Raw genomic sequence first — 21,444 nt, 5'->3', positions numbered from 1 at the left:
TAACGCAACTGATCTTTCATAGGTTGTAGCAGGATCGGTTTTAAAGCTGGAGTGATAATATCATATGAAACTAGAAACCTAAGGAATCCATTTGTAACAACCATGTTATACTAGCTTGTTGCGAAGGAGGTTAAATAACGCTCCAAACAACAAACTGCCACGTCCATTTTCAAAGGGGTCCCTTGACCTCTGACCTCCAGATATGCCTTACAGACATGCCCACTTTATGATAATCACATGCAGTTTGGGGCAAGTCATAGTCAAGTCAGCACACTGACACACTGACAGCTGTTGTTGCCTGTTGGGCTGCAGTTTGCCCTGTTATGATTTGAGCATATTGTTTTATGCTAAATACAGTACCTGTGAGGGTTTCTGGACAATATTTGTCATTGTTTTGTGTTGTTAATTGATTTACAATAATAAATATTTACATACATTTGCATAAAGCAGCATATTTGTCCACTCCCATGTTGATAAGAGTATTAAATACTTGACAAATCTCCCTTTAAGGTTCATTTTGAACAAATAAATGATGTGTGATTAATTTGCGATTAATTGTGACTAACTATGGACAATCATGCGATTAATCCCAACTAAATATTTGAATCGATTGACAGCCCTACAAACTGCATTTTATAGGCCCGCCCTAGCTTCTTTGCCATCTGCGTTGGCAATTCTGTCAGTCTCCAAAATATTCGTACCATGGGTCAGAGTTTCCGTACAGGCGCACACAATTTGATTTTATAAATCCCAACTTCTCCGTAGGAAGTGGCGTCTTTCAAGCCCCATTTTGTGCGTACACACAAGTTCTAAATGATGCCCCTTGAAATTGCAGCTTCATGGTCCTGTCTTAGCTAAAAGTATCACCAAAGTAACTACAGAGACAGAAAAAAGCCTTTCTGTAGTTCGGTATTTTTGATGAAAAAGCTTGTTCCTAAGTTCCTAAGTACAAGTTGCTATAAGACTGAAGGCGGTATCATGTATAAACCTCGTAGTAAACACTGAGGGGTTATATGCTTTTTTTGTTGTTTTGATCCTACCTCTTCATTTCTGTTTGATCTGGCTGCCTTCCCAGCGTAGTGAGTTAGTAATATCTGCTGCATTCCCATCCGGATCATCATGACTCGCACAGCTTCACTTTCCCTGAAACCTGACAAGCCTGATCCCATTTACACTTCCCCTAGCAGCCTAAAGGCAAAGTGATGTCAGCCTACAGTATATAGCCTCCCAGCTCAAAGGAGGGAGTGGAAGTGTCAGGAAACACAGATGACCATGGAGGTGATCCCCCGGGGGATGGGAAGTCCTCCTCTGCTCCATTGGTATCCGTCAAACAGGTGAAATCAAATCCACTGGACCAGGACTGACTCCTCAATGTTTCTTTGGGTTAATAAGGGGAGTGACGTCACCACAATGTTCAGTGTGACAACAGGAGGAGATGCGAGGAGAGTGATATGCCAACACAACATCCTGCAGAGGAACATGGGAACCTTGTATCCAGGGCAAGCCCTGAGCCAATGGATGAGATCAACATCTGAGTCACTGAAGCTTCGTCCTCTGTAGTGTGACTGTGTTACACTGAGGCACGATATCCCAACAGCATAAGGCTGCTTTTGCTTTTTCCTGCAATGCAAAACGTTTGAGAAAGAGAGACACTAAAAGAAATCGCATGTATTTCATAAAAGGTAATGTTAATCCTGTCGGTTTTCCTCTACGGAAACTTTGTGGGCGTCTCGCAGCCCACGTTGACTTTTCATTTTCACACCCACACTGTGTTGCCTTGTGAAGGAGATGAAATAATCCTCCTGCTCAACATCCCTGCCTTTATGACTCATTTGGCAAACAGAGCGTTTGCACTCCCTCAAAAATGATTCATTCATTGCACAGTTTTGATGTGACACATTTGGCCTCGCACCAGATATATGAACATATAATTAATATCGCTTGTATACAGTGCTGCGTGAAGCATGGCGGTCCTTGCTGATGGGTGATTGATGCCTGTTCACGTGAAAATGAAGCAGAAAGAGCAGTTTACAACGCGCACTGTTAAATAGTGGAGTTCCCATTTTCTGTAACATTGCTCACCACTTTTCCTCTCCAGTGTAAAACTGCTCTGTGGAAATCTAAAGTACGGTCCAGGATGGAAATACTACTGATATCGATAAGCATCTGAAATATAGCTCAACTTCAGGAATCGGCAGAGAAATACAGTGTGTAACAAGATCAAAAGTTCTATTATATCCCCTTTATATTTACCAGTGTCACTTTCACTTTACCTTTATTTAGGCTGTCAATCGATTAAAATGTTTAATTGCGGTTCATCACGACTAATCACACATTTTCTATCTGTTCAAAATGTACCTTAAAGGGAGATTTGTCTACTATTTAATACTCTTACCAACATGGGAGTACACAAATATGCTGCTGTATGCAAATGTATGTATATATTTATTATTGTAAATCAATTAACAACACAAAATAATGACAGATATTGTCCAGAAACCCTCACAGGTACTGCATTTAGCATAAAACAATATGCTCAAATCATAACATGGCAAATTGCAGCCCAATAGGCAACAACAGCTGTCAGTGTGTCAGTGTGCTGACTTGACTTGCCCCAAAACTGCATGTGATTATCATAAAGTGGGCATGTCTGTAAAGGGGAGACTCGTGGGTACCAATAGAACCCATTTACATTCACATATCTGGAGGTCAAAGGTCAAGGGACCTCTTTGAAAATGGCCATGCCAGTTTTTCCTCGTTAAGTTTGAAGCGTTATTTAACCTCCTTCGCTACAAGCTAGTATGACATGGTTGGTACCAATGGATTCCTTAGGTTTTTAGTTTTATATGCTACCAGTATCTTCACTCTAACTTTAAGACTGAGCCCGCTACAACCGCCGAAAGATGGATTACGTTAATGACGTGAATGTTGTTGATTTACATCCCACACCAGTGTGAAAATGTAAATGTAAATGTAATCTAGACAAACTAAAAGTAGCAGTGTCAAAAAATAATTTCAAGATGTTTGTGCAGAAGTCCTTTAATAAGCCCAGCAAAGCTGAGCCTCAAACTGTTCATTTAACTAGCAGATGTTACCACTGAGATGGAAACAAAGGCAGTGATCCAGAAAAAAAGGAAATGGAGTATACGGCGCGAGGCATCACAGACAAAGTGAGGCCTTTTAGACCAGCAGCACATTTTGTTCAGTGATGGAATATGAAGAATTCAACTAGTTCAGCCAGGAGTTGTGTTCTCACCTTAATAAAGTCTGTAGCCAGCAGCACTGCTTCACCACAAACTAACCACAAGAGATTGATTTTTTTCTTTTTCCTGCAGCCAAATACATGCTGGCCTTTAGTCTTTTGTCTAGTTTTTTTTACTGTTTATAAAAGAAATAAAACTTATGAGACACTCGGTATGGTTTATTACAGTGGGTTGGTACGTACAGTAAGGGAATACATTGCAATGTGTAAACACACTTAAAGGGATAGTTCAGATTTTGTGAAGCGGGGTTATATGAAGTAATTATCCATATACCTACAGTAGATGACAGAGAGAAACAGACAGGAGTACCAGCACAGGAGCAAAGCAATGAAAGGCAAATGAATTGTCCAAAGTATTCGTTGAAAACATCCATCACAGTTTACAGTGGTTTAGTTCCCTAACCATAACATAGTTTAGTTGCCATAACAACAATCTTTCCTAAACCTATTCTAGTTGCCATACACAGATATTGTAGAAACAAAGAAATCATTTTAATAACGTTGGCATTAGCCTTTAATGTAATCCTGGGTTTTGCAGAATCGGACTGTGTCAGTGTTCGTCGGTAACACGTCTTAGTTTGCTTTTCCTGAACATCCAAGTAGTGAGAGTGCTCTTCTCAGGGTTACAAATGGTCTCCTGATGGAAGCAGATTAGAGCGGTGAGTGCTCTGCATTAGTGCTGCTTGACCCACGTGCAGTCTGCAACACTCTTGTGTTATGTGTGCGTGCGTGCGTGTGTGTGTGTGTGTGTGTGTGCACTTGTAGGACAAAAGGTGAAGGTATTGATGGGGAATGAGAAGACATGAGAGCCAAAGTACCTAGGTCAGCTATTCAGAATCTATAGATTGTAACTTAATCCCTGGTTAAACACACACACACTCACACACACATGCAGATATTGCCCTCACCCCTCCCTGCTCATACCAACACATATGTCTTTCCATAAGTGTTCCCATGCGCTATTTTCCAAGCCCTATAGTCCATTTACTGCTCATAATCCCTCACTCGTACAGCGGGCCACTTGCCCTTCACACACATCTACGGCAGTCCTCTGACACATGAGCACTCTGTCAGGAGAGCTGGCTACACGCCGGAGGGGATGGAGGGGTTTCATTTGCACTAAATCCAATTCCACTTGACAATGGCAAGATGAGTTATATGGGGTTGACGGAGGCTGAGGGGTTGAGTAAACACTGTTGGCAATGACCTCAGAGGTCATTTATCAGGATCTCAATGACCGCGGTGCAAGTGAGAGCTTCCCCAGAGCTGCTCTCGCAACAAAGGCTCATTATTGTTGAACGGGAGACGCTGATGTCATGGCGGTATATTTCCGGAGCTCAGGAACTCCCGAGGGAGGACCCCGGTTAATGTAGCGAGGACTGAGCGCTATCTTTAGCTGTGAATTGTTTTGAGGAAATTTCTTCTTGAGATCAAGTTTCATCTCTGTGTGTTTGCACGAGTTGGATCAGTTGATGTGTACTTTAGATTTCTTGATTAAATAAAAGAGGTTGTCTGTTTGAGTGTGCTTCAGCTTCATGAGCACCACATTGTGGGAATCATGATTTTAGGGATGCACCGATACCACTTTTTTTCAGACCGAGTACCGATACGAGTACTTCTCTTTGCCAAAAGACCCTCGCTAACAGCCAGCTGGAGGGTGTGAGCGACACACGACAGGCTGGGGAGTCCCGCATACGAGGCGGTGCGCCGCGGCCGACTCTAGGTCGGCTTGGAAAGGCTCGGGGCGAAGATGGCTCGCTGCCGCAGCTTTACAGCGCTCCCCGCCCGGACCTTGCCGCAGGTTCCCTGACAAGGCTCCCTGCTCCCGGTGCGACTGTCGACCGGGGCAGACTGTCCTCAGTGCGCCCCATCCGCGTTGTGCCGCGGCCCACATAAAAGGCGCCAGGGGTCTGTGGCGTTGTCGGCAACCCACCCGACCCGTCTTGAAACACGGACACGGACCAAGTGAGGGCCGGCGCACGCCGGCTGAGGTGGGATTCCCGGCACTGCGGGGTCGGGAACACCACCGGCCCGTCTCGCCCACACCATCGGGGAGGTGGAGGGTGAGGACCTGAAAGATGGTGGCGAGAGGTTAATGTCGCGCTGCTGTAAAGTGGTATCGGTGCCGTTGTATCGAAGCCGCTTTGCGAGTACGAGTATGAGTACATGAACACAGTATCGAACCTGATACCCGATATCGGTATCGGTGCATCCCTACATGATTTTCAACGTTCAAGCCGTGCTTGATGCAAACATCAGCATGTTAACGTTGTCATTAGTGCAAATTTGAACTGGATTTGAGCCGTGTCACATCCATCAGCGCCACCGTGGAGTGTCACTTTATTTGGGTCGATTGACATGTCTAGCGCACGCCGGAGGCATCAGACACCAGAAGCAGTCGGGGTACAGTAACCTGAGAGTGCCAATCTGGGCTGCAAATCTGCTAAAATAGCTGCTTTTCTGAAGAGTTGACAGATGTTGGGTGTATTCTGATGGATTGATGCACATCTTTGATGGCATAATGTTAGCTAACGTTAGCAAACTTCTGATAGATATTGCTGTGTAACTGACATTATTGAGTCAGTTCACTGACTTGACGACTCCATTTTTGCTACGTTACACTACATTTTAAGGAAGCACAGGACTAAACAAGAAGTAAACACTTTACCTCCTGGATGTGGATGGCAGCTCCATCTGCCCATCCTCCAAAGTCCGCAACCTAGGCGTCATCCTGGACTCCACCCTCTCATTTCAGTCACACACCAATCCGTCACAAAATCCACCTTCCACCACCTCAAAAATATTTCCAGATTCCGGCCATCACTCTCCGACTCCGTGGCAGAGACCCTCATTAGCGCATTCATCACCTCCCGTCTGGACTACTGTAATGAAGTCCTGTCCGGGGTTCCCAGCAAAGCCCTGGACAGGCTCCAGTATGTCCTGAACTCAGCTGCCAGGGTTCTCACCTGCACTAGGCCCTGGAAGCACATCACCCCAACACTCATCCACCTTCACTGGCTTCCAATCAAGTCCCGCATCAACTATAAACTCCTCATTCTCACATACAAATCCCTCCATGCCCCTCAGTATCTAACCGACCTTCTCCACCCCTCATCCCCATCCCGGAAACTACGATACTACGATCCTCCGATACTGGTCTGCTCTCCACCTCTCCACACCCGGCTGAGAACTTTTGGCGACAGAACTCTTCTGTAGCCTCTGGAACTCTCTCCCTCCTGAAATAAGAAATGTGTCATCCCTGGACATTTTCAAAAAACACCTCAAACACCACCTGTTCATCAAGGCCTATGACCTCAGCTAACTCTTCCTACACATCACTCTTTCATTACCTAGCTACAGTTTTCCCTCTGTTTTATTTATTAGTATGATTTTGTGTGCCCCCTTTGTAAAGCGTCCTTGGGCTTCTTGAAAGGCGCTATTTAAGTCCAATTTATTATTATTACCTCACCAGGTCTTTATTAGCAACCAGCCTTTATTTGTCAGAATAACCACCGGCTATTTGAGACTCTATTTGAACCGTGGCTTTTATTTGAAAATGTGTTACTCTCATTTTAATGACGCATTACCTTAATATATTTTTGCAGTTATCTCGTACTCATGTTCCACACCATAATCACATACGGTAGATACTGCAGTTCTTCTACTAATGTTCATTGTACATGTAAAGTAACAGTTCCACATATACAGTTTATCTGTAACCTGTAACACAGTCCGACAGGGAGGAACGTTTGAGTAGTGAGAGATGCCAACCAAAGTTGCTTCCAACTCGTTGTATTCATCCCCTCCCTAACTTTCATTTACACTCACTGTTAGGGATGTTAATAATTAACCGTTTAACCGCTAGCCGACGATTAACACTATCGGTTAAACGGTTAAAAGAAATATTAAAAAATGAAATAAAAAGCTGAGCAAAACTCAGAGGAGCGGTTTGTCACTTAATGGAGCAAAAGCTGGTCCACCTTAACAGCCCACCTTAAGTGAGTCTGAGCCACTGTTGCAGGATAAAGGAAGTTGGCTCTGGTCTTGAGGAGTTGTAGCATTTATTCACAGACAAATAAACTGTACACACACACTGCTACGTGCTACGGTTAATAATCGGTTAACGAAGGTAGGTTATCGGTTAGAAAAAAATTTTTTTTGCGTCCTTACTAGCTGTATTTTGTCTCTGTGTAAATGAAGGATTGGGAATATTTGTAAAACATTTTCATAAAATCTGTTTTCATAAATGATTCAAGCTGGGCAGTGCTTCTTTTAGCAAATAGATGTCATCAGATGTTTTGACAGAACTCGCCATTCTTTATTTATATAATAAATGCACACACACACACATACACACACACACACTGTATATATAAGCACTATTGAGTACACTCCACAGACACCATCAGATGGAAATAAGACATAATCAGGGCAGGGGAGAAGGCAGGAATGGGTGGAGGAAAGTAGGGCATAGCAGTACATTGGACTGTACCTACACCCCACACACATAAACGCACGCACGCACACACACATGCATGCACACACACAGTGGAATCGGTGAATTATTAGTGTTTGTTAATTAATATTTGTGTGTAGCAGCAGCTCTGGGGGAAGGTCCCTGCCTGGTCTTGTGCTCCTGTGATGAATAATTCACTCCTGGATGTTTCTGCTCCGCCTGCTGGGCTGCAACGTGCGCGTGTGTGCGTGTGTGTGTGTGTGTGTGTGTGTGTGTGCGTTTGCCCGTGGCTACCTTTGCTCGTCTCTGGCTGTCTCAGGGGTTTGAATGGCCTTAGATGTGTGTGTTTGATTGATGGTTCTGCCGGGTTGAATGTAGGCTAACGGAGCAACTGGCTGATGAGGGGAAAGTGCTGAGCTGCATTATGGGAAATAGTGGCAGTGCCACTTGGACAGGAGGAAACTCCTGCTGCTCCGCTTCACTGGGGCTTTGCCTGTTGTAACAGTAGTGGAAGAGCATTAACCCAGCTATTCTGACTCGGGTTGGGCTTCGAGAACCGCTTCCAGAATTCACATTCCAGGGAATCATTAAGAAATTTAAATTTCGACTCATCAGCTCTCTTTCTGGACGATGCTTCGCAATGCCATACATTTTTTTTTAGTTTTGTCTCGACATGGGAAGATTAATAAGAGTTGCAGGCACACGAGTCTTGGTAAGTGCTGTGCGCCGTTGACTGCAGGTATTCTGCTAAGCTCTGATCCCAAACACCTGTTCGCTGTCAGCCACCGTCTCTCTCTCTATCGATCTGGCTCAACCACACACTCGCTACGCAAACACTCGACCGCGGCCGGAGGGAACAGGAGAGACACCGGAGTTTTGGTCGGAGACGATAACGTTTCTCTCTGCGGAGCCCCGTCACTTCAAAAGACAAGGGAAACCTCTGTTGGTCTGGAGGAGCTGCAGCAGTTATTTCTGCACAAACATCCACTGTACATTCACTAGATATTCTCAGAGCTAAACTAACTCTTCTGCAGTGTGGAGTGAGCAGCATGCACGTGAGAGGTGGAGCGAAAGAGCGATAACGAGCACGGTGTAGTGAATGCAAGCAGGCAGAGGAGCAGAGTACAGCAGAGACTCCGGCCCTGGAGACCAAAGCTATGGTCTCCCCCGCGTCCTCCGACCGCAGCCAACACTGTTTAACAGACGGGCTTCACTAGATATAACTTTGTGGTTTGGTGCTTCCGTGGAGTTTGTGTTGGAGTCTGAGTCTGAACAGCGTAGCCACACACGAGCGCACATGGGACACCGACCCACAATGATTTATACTTGTAAGAAGTTACTAACAGTCCCTTTTAATGTCCGCTGCTCAGACAGATGGAGGCTGACGAAGAAGACCTTGAATGCCATGGTATCATACTGTATGTATTAACTGTGGAAGAATGGAGGATCAGATCACTGTGGAGTGAGGAACAGGTGTGTCCATTAATGAGCTGATCATATACAGTAGGGAACGTTCCAATCTGTTATCGGCCACAGTGAACGTGATTTATTTTAATTAGTTTACAGGACGCAACGTGTGATGCTGAACTTGGATTATATTATAAAACTAAAGATACGTGCACATTAGCTGCAGACAGCCCTTAAAAAGAATCTAAATGCCACTGTTGTACGGTGTTAATCACAGTGATCCCAGACAGGCAGTGAGAGCGATACTGCAGTTTGTGTTCTAGTAGTGTTTTTTTCTACAAATGGTGACGCTAGAATAATATCTTCTCCATTTTCAGGGTTTCTATTAGCCAACCGTGCACATCACAGCCGAAGTTTAACAGAGGCCAACTCTGAACTGTGAGTCAGCCGGAGTTGAATTAAAATCACAGAAAAACAGCAAAAGCATCCTTGAAATTGTCCGTCGTGTGGAGACAAGTGAATATTCACAGGACCGATATGCAATGTGGCTAAACCTTCACTTTAAATGACACATACAACTTTATACTAGTTCTGGTTTCTGTTACTCTGTAGAATAAAGTGAAGGTGGGAGTGAAAAAATGACGTGCTCTCTGGAGAGTTAACAGTACTTATTGGCCCACATAAACACCAATACCACTATATTATGTGCAAGAAACTAATATTGGCTGATATATAGCTCTTATTACAATATAACCATTGATTTCAAGCGTACAGCGTACATTCAAGCGTCTTTGAGTTCTCTAAAAGCGCTATATAAGTTTAATTTATTATATTATTATTATTTCTTTTATGAAATAAAATATAAATCTGGTGTGAGAAAAAAGAAGAAGATACTCATGTAAATTCATCTGACACACAAACAAGATTGAGGTAGCTCTGTGTTCAGCACTCCTGGCTGTGCTTTAAGAGGCCCAGTGGAGCAGTTCAATATCAATCATTATGACTGTTTAATAAGACGTCGTCATATTTAGAGAACACGCTCCCACTGTGTCCCTGTGTGTTTTCCACTCTAAAACACTTGCATATCAGGTCCCCAGCTATTGAATCAGTGTTTCCTTTATCATATATGAATTAGGACTGTCAAAGTTAACGTGATAATAAGGCGCTACTGCAAATTTTTGGTTTTAATGCCACTAATTTCTATAACGCATTAACGCAACTGACGATTTAAAGTTAGAGGGAAGATACTGGTATCATATGAAACTAAAAAACCTGATGAATCCATTGGTACCAACCATGTCATGCTAGCTTGGAGGATAAAAGGAGGTTAAATAACGCTCCAAACTTACGCTAAATTTTGGCAAGGAAAACCTGTTATGGCCATTTTCAAAAGGGTCCCTTGACCTCTGACCTCCAGATCAGTGAATGTAAATGGGTTCTATGGGTACCCACGAGTCTCCCCTTTACAGACATGCCCACTTTATGATAATCACATGCAGTTTGGGGCAAGTCATAGTCAAGTCAGCACACTGACACACTGACAGCTGTTGTTGCCTGTTGGGCTGCAGTTTGACATGTTATGATTTGAGCATATTGTTTTATGCTAAATGCAGTACCTGTGAGGGTTTCTGGACAATATCTGTCATTGTTTTGTGTTGTTAATTAATTTCCAATAATAAATATATGCATACATTTGCATAATGCTTAATGCTTAAAATGCAATAATTTGCGTTTAATCGTGATGAAATATTTTAATGGATAAACATCCAGTAAGTTCTATGGTGTGTCTCATACTGTATTTCGGCAGCTACAGTTCTCCATGTAGCCTGGTTCCACTCTGAAAAAGTTCGCTGTTTCTCCTCCCTCCTCCTCTTCAGTTGTGATTTTACAGTTTGGGGATTATGGATATCAGTTAGCTGCCTGTCAGCCCAGTCCGCTGCTGAAACATCCCAACCCTCTCCTCACACATATTAAAGCAAAGCCCAGAAAAGATGATGAAACCACTGGCAATGTCTTGTTTACCAAAGCCCCTCAACTGTCTCTGAACAATTTACCCAGCGTGGTTTGGGGTGGGGGGGGGGGGGGGGGGGGGGGGTGGGTAGCAAAAACATGGAGAAGCGTAGCTTTAAATGCCAAAGACTGGGCTAATTCAAAGTGAGAAATGGGGAAATGTTTATGCAATTTCTCCAAATAATTTCTGTATTTTCTTGCACTGGTATAGTTTAAGTTCAACTGTAAATGGAGCAAACTGCGTATTACTTTAATGACTTGAATGAATTTTTTGTCACCCTCGATGATTTTAAAGCGGGACTGTCAAACCATTAAAATATTTAATCGCAAATTAATCACACTTTTTTTTATCTGTTCAAAATTAACCTTAAAGGGAGATTTGTCAAGTATTTAATACTCTTATCAGCATGGGAGTGGACAAATATGCTGATTTGTGCAAATTTAGCATAAGTTTATTTTCTGCTACTTTATACTACTACTCCACTTCATCTCAGAGCAAGCATTGTACTTTTGACTCCACTACATTCGTCCAACGGCTTTAGATACTAGTTACTTTGCAGATTAGCAAATCAAAATATAATCAATAAAATAACTGATGATATTATTATATCAATAGTGCTTTATTGGTCCCCCCAGGGTGAATTCACAAGCTACCCAGCAGTATGTAAAGTAATATGTAAAATATATAAATACATTTAATTAGCTCCACATTTACCTGCCGCAACAATACAGCGATGAACCCATTAATGTTTCATATTGTGCAAATATTACAGCACAATTTCTTCCCTTTTTTGCGTTAAGACTCTGTTTTCAGGCTTTAGGAAATCTAGCCTGTGACGGGAGACTTTGGCCAATTACAGGTCATTTCAGAGAGAGAGAATTCCTATTGGCTGTGCTTCGGACATGTGAGCGGTGCTTGGTATTCCCCAAGAGATCTCAACTTGGCTGCAGGGTCACAAACTTTCTCATTTTACAGCTAAACCGTGCACTACAAGATGATTCTGAAAACATCTGAGGAGAGAAATAGACATTAACGTAACATAATATTGATTCATATTTGATCAGCGATGCCTAGTTTGACCGTTTGGTCGGAGTTCGCGAGTGATTGACAGCTGCTCACAGACGGCAAGGCTCCAGATCAGCTCCGATTGGTTGTTTTCCTCCGGTCTGTGAAATCTTGCTGATGCCGTTAGGAGCACCAGAGGACACAGAGGGACATGATTTCTTCCAGATTACCTGTCTCATGCACTACTGTCAGGATATAGTGACCGCTCAATAAAAATATATATTTTTTTAATCATATTTGCTCCGTTTCTACATACTGCAGCTTTAAGTATAATCCAAGAATAGAATATATATTATTCTGGAATGGGCCATCCTAAGGTATATCTTGATGCTAATACTTTTACTTTTACTTAAAGGAACACCGTGAAACATGTTTTTGAATGAAAATTAGTTTGACAAAGAAATTCTCAGCATAAGGTCCACTCACTCACTCACCGGGCCGAATGGACCTGCTGATGAAGGCCATGAGATGTGGCTGAATCTACCGAAGAGTTTCTAGTAAGTCGACCTCGTGCTATAGGAACTTTTTTGCCAAACAAAATTTTGTTAAGTTTGTAATTACTATTTGCTTGAAATCAGTTTGCTTATTTGCCGATGAAAGGATCCAGCGAGATAACATACCGTGTTTACGTGTTTGTGTCACGTTGAAGATGATGTCACGGCAGTTTCACGCGGCGTCGCTATGGCGATCAGCTAAAAATCCCGCCTACAACGAGGGGGGGTATGGAAAACAAGATTGAGAAAAGTAAAAGCGAGTCGACTCGAGCCAAGCCTTACCTTGCAGTAGAAATTCGGCATTTGGTTCTACACATCTAGTGGTTAGGCAGTTAGTGGTCAACAGTACAAACGTGTAAAATGAAGTGTTTAGTGTGTACAGTAGATGACTAGACATGAAGAACCCCCCCTTTCTTTTGTTTCCCCTCTCAGCAGGCAGATGAATGAACAGAGACAGTGCAGTGGGTAAACAGTGGTAGAGAGAACAATGTGCAGGCATCATGAAAAGCAACAGAGGATGGTCTGAGTGTGAAGTGTTCCTGAGGGGCAGCACCAGATCATCTACTGTATAGTGTTGAGATGATTGGCCCGTGGGCCACGGGGGAGAACAGCCAGAACACTACTTCAGCAAGCCCCCCTGATGCTGCTGGGCTCTGCCTGCTCAAAAACCATGAGTCAGCAGAAAGCAACCCCCTCTATGCCTGCTGACACACACACACACACACACACACACACACACACACACACACACACACACACACACACACACACACATACACATACGCATACACACACACACACACAGAGAGAGACTCCAGGGCTGATGAGACAGACAGACTGCATGCTCAGCTGTCTGCGTTGGGGCTTTCTGTACTACAGCATTGAAATTAAACACAATGGACAGAGCTGCCTGCAATCAATGTGGAAGGCTGCTTTATATCTATTATATCTATATTTACTCTAGATTTATGTCTGTATATTAGGGCTGTCAATCGATTCAAATGTTTAATCGCACATTTTTTATTTGTTCAAAATTAACCTTAAAGGGAGATTTATTCTTATCAACATGAGCAAACATGCTGCTTTATGCAAATGTATGTATATATTTATTATTGGAAATCAATTAACAACACATCACAATGACAGATATTGTCCAGAAACCCTCACAGGTACTGCATTTAGCATAAAACAATATGCTGAAATCATAACATGGCAAACTGCAGCCCAACAGGCAACAACAGCTGTCAGTGTGTCAGTGTGCTGACTTGACTATGACTTGCCCCAAACTGCATGTGATTATCATAAAGTGGGCATGTCTGTAAAGGGGAAACTCGTGGGTACCCATAGAACCCATTTACATTCACTGATCTGGAGGTCAGAGGTCTAGAGGGACCCCTTTGTGAAAATGACCATGAGAGTTTTTCCTCGCCAAAATTTAGCGTAAGTTTGGAGCGTTATTTAGCCTTCTCGACAAGCTAGTATGACATGGTTGGTACCGATGGATTTATTAGGTTTTTGTAGTTTCATATGATACCAGTATTTTCACTCTTTACTCAAGTTGCGATATTGCGTTAAAGAAATTGGCGGTAAAACGAATTTGCGTTAAGACATTATTATCGCCTTAACTTTCACACCCCTAATTTATTATTATAGAGCAAGGCATTACAATACATTATTAATTCTGTGTCATTATAAAAACATATATGAATACTACCTGGTTAAATAAAGAAAAATATATATAGATACTATTTAAGTCCCTACCCACTAGGGGGTTCAGTGAGCACCCTGAAACCATTGCTTGTTCAGTTTACTTAAAGAGGACCTATTGTGCTAATTTCCAGGTTCATACTTTTACTTTATGGGGTTTCTACTAGAACATGTTTAATGATAATTAATAATAATGCTTTTTATTTATATAGCACTTTTCATGAAACTCAAAGACACTTTACACAGTTAAAAAGTTCACAAATAAGAACATCATAATATATAAAAAAACACATTAATCACATACAACAGGGTCATTATGTTCCCTTTGTCTATCTTGTTCTCTGGTTTTTATAATTACACAAAATGGATGTAGTTGCACTTTATTTTGAAAGGGAGAACCTCCAAACTCCAGGATGTGAAGTTCAGAGCCCCTCCTCCTTCATTTCTTCTTCTTTGGTCTGCTCTAACTAGCCTTGTTTGTTTGTTTGTTTGTGACAAACTAGCCACTAGGCAAAGTGTGTTACTTGGTGACATCACCATGTTACAGAAGAAAAGGTGGGACTTCAATCAAGGCAGTTCAGGAGCAGTGTTTCTGCGGGGGAGAGGAACTCCCTGTGTCGTGGACTTTGGTTCTTTGTAACTTTGCAGACCTTTTACATGAACAAAAAACTATATAACACACTAGAGGAAAGAGAAAAGGCACAATAGGTCCTCTTTAACCAAATAATCGCTACAAATTCACAGTGTTTCTGAATTGCAGCAATTGCATTCTATTTAGCAACCAACTCATTTGCATTTGAGAGCGAGCATTTTAAAATACTACTGTACTTTGCTACCCCCCCCAATCCTAGTGTCATAGGTTCTTTCTCTCTTCTGTGCAGGGTGCTGAGAGAGAGTGATGTCGGCAGGCGAGGAGCGGGATGGTGAGGCGGCAGCGCCCGTGTACGTGTACGAATCCAAGGTCCACTGTGCCAACGTGCTGTTGAGCCTGGAGGAGCAGCGGCGGCAGGGCATCCTGTGTGATGTCACCGTGTTGGTGGAGGGCAGGGAGGTGCGTGCGCACAGGGCTGTCCTCGCCGCTAGCAGCCGCTACTTCCTGCAGGCCCTGCTGGGTCACAACGGGTCACAAGGCGAAGCGGAGCCCATCATTAACCTGCCAGACAAGGTAAAGTCAGGGAGTTCCACAGGGAGGGGTCGGAGGTCATGTTAGAGAAACTCAAACTTTCAATGTCTGGGAAAATAACTGTGTTGAAGTCTTCAGGGTTATCTTGGGCTGGGAATCTACAAAATAATAACAGAAAGCCTGTATTACAATAGTCATCAGCGTATTGATCATACATCTTTCCCTCCTCGCCCTCTAACACAAATGGTTCAAGCTGAATGTTATTTTAGGAAATCTAACTATAAAGGAGAGAATCTCTCTCTGTCTGTCTGTCTGTGTGTCCTTCGCATATCTCGAGAACCGTTCATTCGATCTACTTCACACTTGGTGGGTGTATTGCTGGGAACCCGAAGGAGTGCAGTGTCAATGTTGGTGCAATCTGGACACGTTCAATACTAATAAACAACACACAACACTCTGTGCAGCACAGGGTTATTATAGTAAACTGAAACTAAAACTAAACATAGAAGTGCACTCGGAGAGCGCAGACCTCCGCCAAGGCAGGTTTCATGTACGTCGCTGCCCCCCCTGTGGTGGCCTGTGGTGTTAATGCACAGACTGAGCGGAGTTATTAAAAAAAAATTCCCGAAGCCGGATCATGATCTGGATCGCCACCAAAATCAAAATGGATTGTTCATTGTGTCACACCCCACCCCTCCAAAAAATTTCATTCAAATCCATCGCGGACTTTTGGAGTAATCTTCCGAACGGACAAACAAACAAACAAACAAACAAACCAACGCCAGTGAAAACACAACCTCCTTCCTAGGCCTTTGGCCTTGGCGGAGGTAATAAGCAGTGAAACATATTGTCAGTGTTATTGTTAGTTAGTCCTTTCAGAAAAACTACATCTAAACTGAAACTATACTGCCTGGTTTCATAGTAAACTAATAATAGACTAGTAAAATAAAACTTACCCCCATGCTTCTGTGGTGCCATTTCTTTTCATTTTTGACTCTGATGTTTTTGACCTGCTTGTTTTTTGCAATAGTCTCTGTAAATATACAACACTTTATAATCAAATGAACATGTCTACCGTTTTCTAGACTAGATATTTGATCCTAAATACAATGTAACCTTGTTAACGTCTGTATGACATTATTAAATGTCATGAGCACTTTACGTTTGTACGGGTACTCTCACTCACTCATCTTCAACCTCTTATCCGGGGTCGGGTCGTGGGGGGCAACAGCTCCAGCAGGGGACCCCAAACTTCTCTTTCCCGGGGTCACATTAATCAGCTCTGACTGGGGGATCCCGAGACGTTCCCAGGCTAGTGTGGAGATATAATCTCTCCACCTAGCCCTGGGTCTTCCCTGTGGCTCTACTCCCAGCTGGTCGTGCCTGGAACACCTCCCTAGGGAGGCGCCCACGGAGGGGGCATCTTTACTAGATGCCCGAAACACCTGAGCTGGCTCCTTTCAACGTAAAGGAGTAGCAGCTCTACTCCGAGTCCCTCACGGATGACTGAGCTTCTCACCCTATCTCTAAGGGAGATGCCAGCCACCCTCCTGAGGAAACCCATTTCGGCCGCTTGTACCTGCGATCTAGTTCTTTGGGTCCTGACACAGCCCTCATGACCGTAGGTGAGAGTAGGAACGAAGATTGACCGGTAGATCGAGAGCTTTGCCTTCCGGCTCAGCTCTCTTTTCATCACAATGGTGCGATAAAGCGAATGCAATACCGCCCCCCCGCCGCTCCGATTCTCCGGCCAATCTCACGTTCCATAGTCCCCTCACTCGCGAACAAGACCCCCCGAGGTACTTGAACTCCTTCACTTGGGGTAAGGACTCATTCCCTACCTGGAGTAGGCAATCCATCGGTTTCCTCCTGAGAACCATGGCCTCAGATTTAGAGGTGCTGATCCTCGTTTGTACGGGTAGTAGTACGGAGCGCGTTCCATGAAGAACACAAAATGAAGTTGCACGTGGCCAGTAAGTCGGCATCAGCTTGGCATAGATGCAGGCTCGCTGTTGGAAGGTTATATAACCCACTTCTACTCCCCTCTAACTGGTTTTGCATGGCGCTTAATATGGCGGACCCTCCACGCAAACGTGCAAACAGAGTGGAAGTGTGTAGGGAGAGTGTGTACGGGGGTGGTTTGATAAAGGCCCACTGATTTGGCGTTATTACTACCTCCGCTCCTGGCTTGTCGGCGGAACAACTCCTCCCCCCCATTCTGTGTTTGTACCTTTTATACAGAGCGGTGAGGCGGACTAACGGTGCCTTGAACAGGCTGTGGGAAAAGGGACTTTTGTTAGTTGCTGCTGTTTCCGTTCACCACCGGGAGCCGATCAGGGAACAGCTCCTGATCCCAGTGGCTGACGTTACCATATAACGCCCCAGATCTGTCATATTGATTAATATGTCTGTGTGACTCCACCTTACAGTAATCACTCGCACTGTCCTCCACCACTTCAGACTCCACCCCCCTAATGCCTGGAAGCATGGCTTTATTTTCCACATCCTTCTGCTGCCCGCTCGTCCTCTCATAAATTACTGGAACTCATTGTGGCTCACAGGTAAACAGATTTGGGTGGAATTTAGTATTTTCAGGACCAAGGACACTGTTATATTACTGTTATTCTCTGGCATTATTATATATATATTAGAGAAAAGCCCAGTGGTTCTCGTAACATGGCTAAAAAGAACACTGAATTACAGGCTGTATACTCCTGACTTTTAGTCATGAGCACCTGCAGCTCAGTCGCACAGCAGTTCGTGAAATAGTCACAAAATGTAATGTATTGATTTGTGTACATAGACGTAATGGTCAGCACAAGATCAATTTGTATGTAATCCACGTAATTGTGAACCGGGAAGTATATAGAGCGGCGGACGCAGTGTAGGCAGGAGGTCGGGGTGGATCCTTAAACCTAACTAAGTAAATCTATTCTTAAACCTAACTAAGTAGATCTTTTCTTAAACCTAACTAAGTAGTTTTATTTTGAAAACACTGGAGCGGAAATTGACACGTGCGTCAATTTAGTAAATCGGTTTGCTATTATTAGGGATGCACCGACACTTTTTTTCAGACCGAGTACAAGTACAAGTACTTACATTTGGGTTCTCACCGATACGAGTACTTCTCTGTGCCAAAAGACCCTCGTTAACAGCCATCTGGAGGGTGTGACCGACACACAGCAGGCTGGGGAGTCCTGCATACAAGGCGGTGCACCGCGACCGGCTCTAGGTGTGCCTGGAAAGGCTCGGGGCGAAGGTGAACTTTACAGCGCTCCCCGCCCGGACCTCGCCGCTTCCCAGGGCCGTGGACAAAGTGCTCGCTGCGCCCTCTCTCCCCGCCGGGGAGGGACAGGGCCCCCTGCTGACGGTGTGACTGTCGTCCGTCGGGACTCGGCCCACGTAAAAGGCGGCAGGGGTCTGCGGCGATGTCGGCAACCCACCAGACCCGTCTTGAAATGCGGATCAAGCAGTCTAACGCACACGCGTGTCAGAGGGTGCAAGCAAAACCCCGGGGTGCAATGAAAGTGAGGCCCGGAGCGCGCCGGCTGAGGTGGGATCCCGGCCCCACCACCGGCCCGTCTCGCCCGCACCATCGGGGAGGTGGAGCGTGAGCGTGAGCGTGTGCGATAGGACCCGAAACATGGTGAAGAGAGGTTAACGTCACGCTGCCGTAAAGTGTTAGCCGTTTTGCGAGTACGAGTACATGAGCACAGCATCAGATCCGATACCCGATGCTGGTATCGGTATTGGTATCGGTGCATCCCTAGCTATTATGGTTTAATGGATTTACTTCACCCCTGTGATTGAAAGCAATTGATCCTGTCAGTATTTTAAATGCTGCTGTAACCGGGCCTTTATTGTGGTTTCCTTGGCTTCTTAGCCCTCAAAACATAGTCCTAGATATATTTCTAATCATGTCATGGTCATGGTTCATCAGACAGAGAAGTTAATCCATTTGACTATGATTACTTATCGCTACCATTTTTGTAATTCTGAAAACTCTCAGGGTCCTGCAGTGCACATGTAGCTCTGATCTGGTCTTTTTTTTTTATTAATCTGAGGAATTCGTCTGGCCTTTTTTATCTAAACTATACTGACTGAGTTCGGCAGTAATCCCCTTCTGTCGATACGTTTGCCCCTCTGTTTGAACATCGAAATCAGGACACAAGGTCACATTTCTACATAGCATGTTCAGACGAGAGATCAGACGGCAAGCTGAAACAAATAATTAAAGAGTTCAGTGTTAATGTAATATGTGATTATTGATTTCAGTTCTACAATCTTTTGATGTATAATTGAACTTGAGAGTAGTTATTCATCCCTTAAACCTCACTGCCCAGTCCACGGGCCAGCTGAAAATCAAGCCTGCAGAACTTTGTTTTAAATTCTAGTGAAGATCTCAAATTTGCGTTTTTGGTAGGACAATATCTGTCATTGTTTTGTGTTGATAATTGATTTCCAATAATAAATATATACACACATTTGCGTAAAGCAACATATTTGCCCACTCCCATGTTGATAAGCGTATTAAATACTTGACAAATTTCCCTTTTAAGGTACATTTTGGACAGATAAAAAAATGTGCCATCAATTTGCTGTTTATCGCAATTAATTATGGACAATCATGCAATTAATTCATCCGTCCATCCATTATCTGTAACCGCTCATCCTATTCAGGGTCATGCAAATCCTCGCGGCTAAATATTTGAATCCATTGACAGCCCTATTCAATATATGGTGATCAGGTAAAATACACATTACTATTTTAAACTAAGATTTTTTTTACAACCTACTGACTTAAATTGCCAAATTAATTTTTAATTAATCGCGATAAACTATGGACAATAATGTGATTATTCACGGTTAAATATTTTATCGATTGACAGCCCCAGTTTTTGGATATTTCACTACCATACAGCTAACCCTAACCCTGAGGGGAAACGAGGTGAAAACTAGATGTTAATTGGATATTGATCAATCAAATGCATAGATTACTCTCATCTCTCTGTCGGCTGCTTCTCATCAGTACGGTTGGTAGCGGTGTGCAGCGGAGCTTCTCCCGGCTACACATGTGTTTCTGCGCAGGACGCAGCAGCTGCTGATGCTAGCTGAAAATAGGCTTACATGCACACACCGATATACACACACATATATTTTCATGCACACACACATGCACACACAGCAATATACAGCAACACGCACACACTCACATACACACATATGAGCACACATCCAATAGAAGCCGTGCTGACTGTAGTGAAGAAGAAGAAGAAAGCAGGAGAGATGAGAGGGTGAAGGGTGGGAGAGAAGGGACGAGCAAAAAGAATCCAGGCAAGAAGACAAGACATAAGAAGATTAATAAGGCGGGAATGTAGCAAAATAACTGACTGAAAAATGTGTGCTTGTGGGGTAAAATTCTGTTTCATCCATTTTCAGCTCACTACCTCTTTGTTACAGTCACAATCTGTAGTCTATTTTTCCGTAAATAATGTTGTAACACAATATCGTTCTTCTTTTACTGTGAAAAAACGGCACTAATTAAAGCTGCAAGCAGTGTTGAAAGGGCCCTCGCCCCTTTGTGCGTGTCGGGCGTACCCGCTGCCGTGCATTTCCATGAAAATTCGACACTGCACGCAACAGTTAGAGGGGATTTTCTGCGTGGAGCGCCTGGCGTTAAAGACTCTTATAAAACATGTCAAGTTTAGGGCTGAATGGACAATGTATTATCGATTTACAACAACTTCCTGTTTCCTGTAGGGGGCGCTATGACTATCACTCATAAAGGCACATATGTGTCTTTAGGCCGGGACTCTTATCCAGCTTGTGAAATCTGGGGCAGATCGGACTATGTAAAGTGAAGTTACAACAGCCTCCTGTATCATGTCGAAACATCGAAATTCGCCGCGTCGCCCAAAC

The 21,444-nt window shown here is 43.7% G+C and overlaps 2 protein-coding genes across 2 annotated transcripts in view; both read left to right on the top strand.

The window, feature by feature from the left end:
• LOC119474418 overlaps window positions 1–21,444 on the top strand; it is an 813,351-nt gene that overhangs the window by 691,039 nt on the left and 100,868 nt on the right. The window lies entirely within an intron of this gene.
• The window catches only part of LOC119504364 (transcription regulator protein BACH2-like), a 65,471-nt gene that overhangs the window by 24,812 nt on the left and 19,215 nt on the right, over window positions 1–21,444 (top strand). The window contains exon 2 of the mRNA XM_037796447.1: window positions 15,284–15,567. Within this exon, the coding sequence (XP_037652375.1) occupies window positions 15,301–15,567 (267 nt within the window). The 5' untranslated portion in view covers window positions 15,284–15,300. The remainder of the gene's footprint in view (window positions 1–15,283; window positions 15,568–21,444) is intronic.

This window comes from Sebastes umbrosus, chromosome 16, assembly GCF_015220745.1.
Source record: "Sebastes umbrosus isolate fSebUmb1 chromosome 16, fSebUmb1.pri, whole genome shotgun sequence".
NCBI classification, from domain to species: domain Eukaryota; kingdom Metazoa; phylum Chordata; class Actinopteri; order Perciformes; family Sebastidae; genus Sebastes; species Sebastes umbrosus.
Note: the sequence above shows the minus strand (reverse complement) of the source record. Positions and strands in the feature narration are given on the sequence as shown.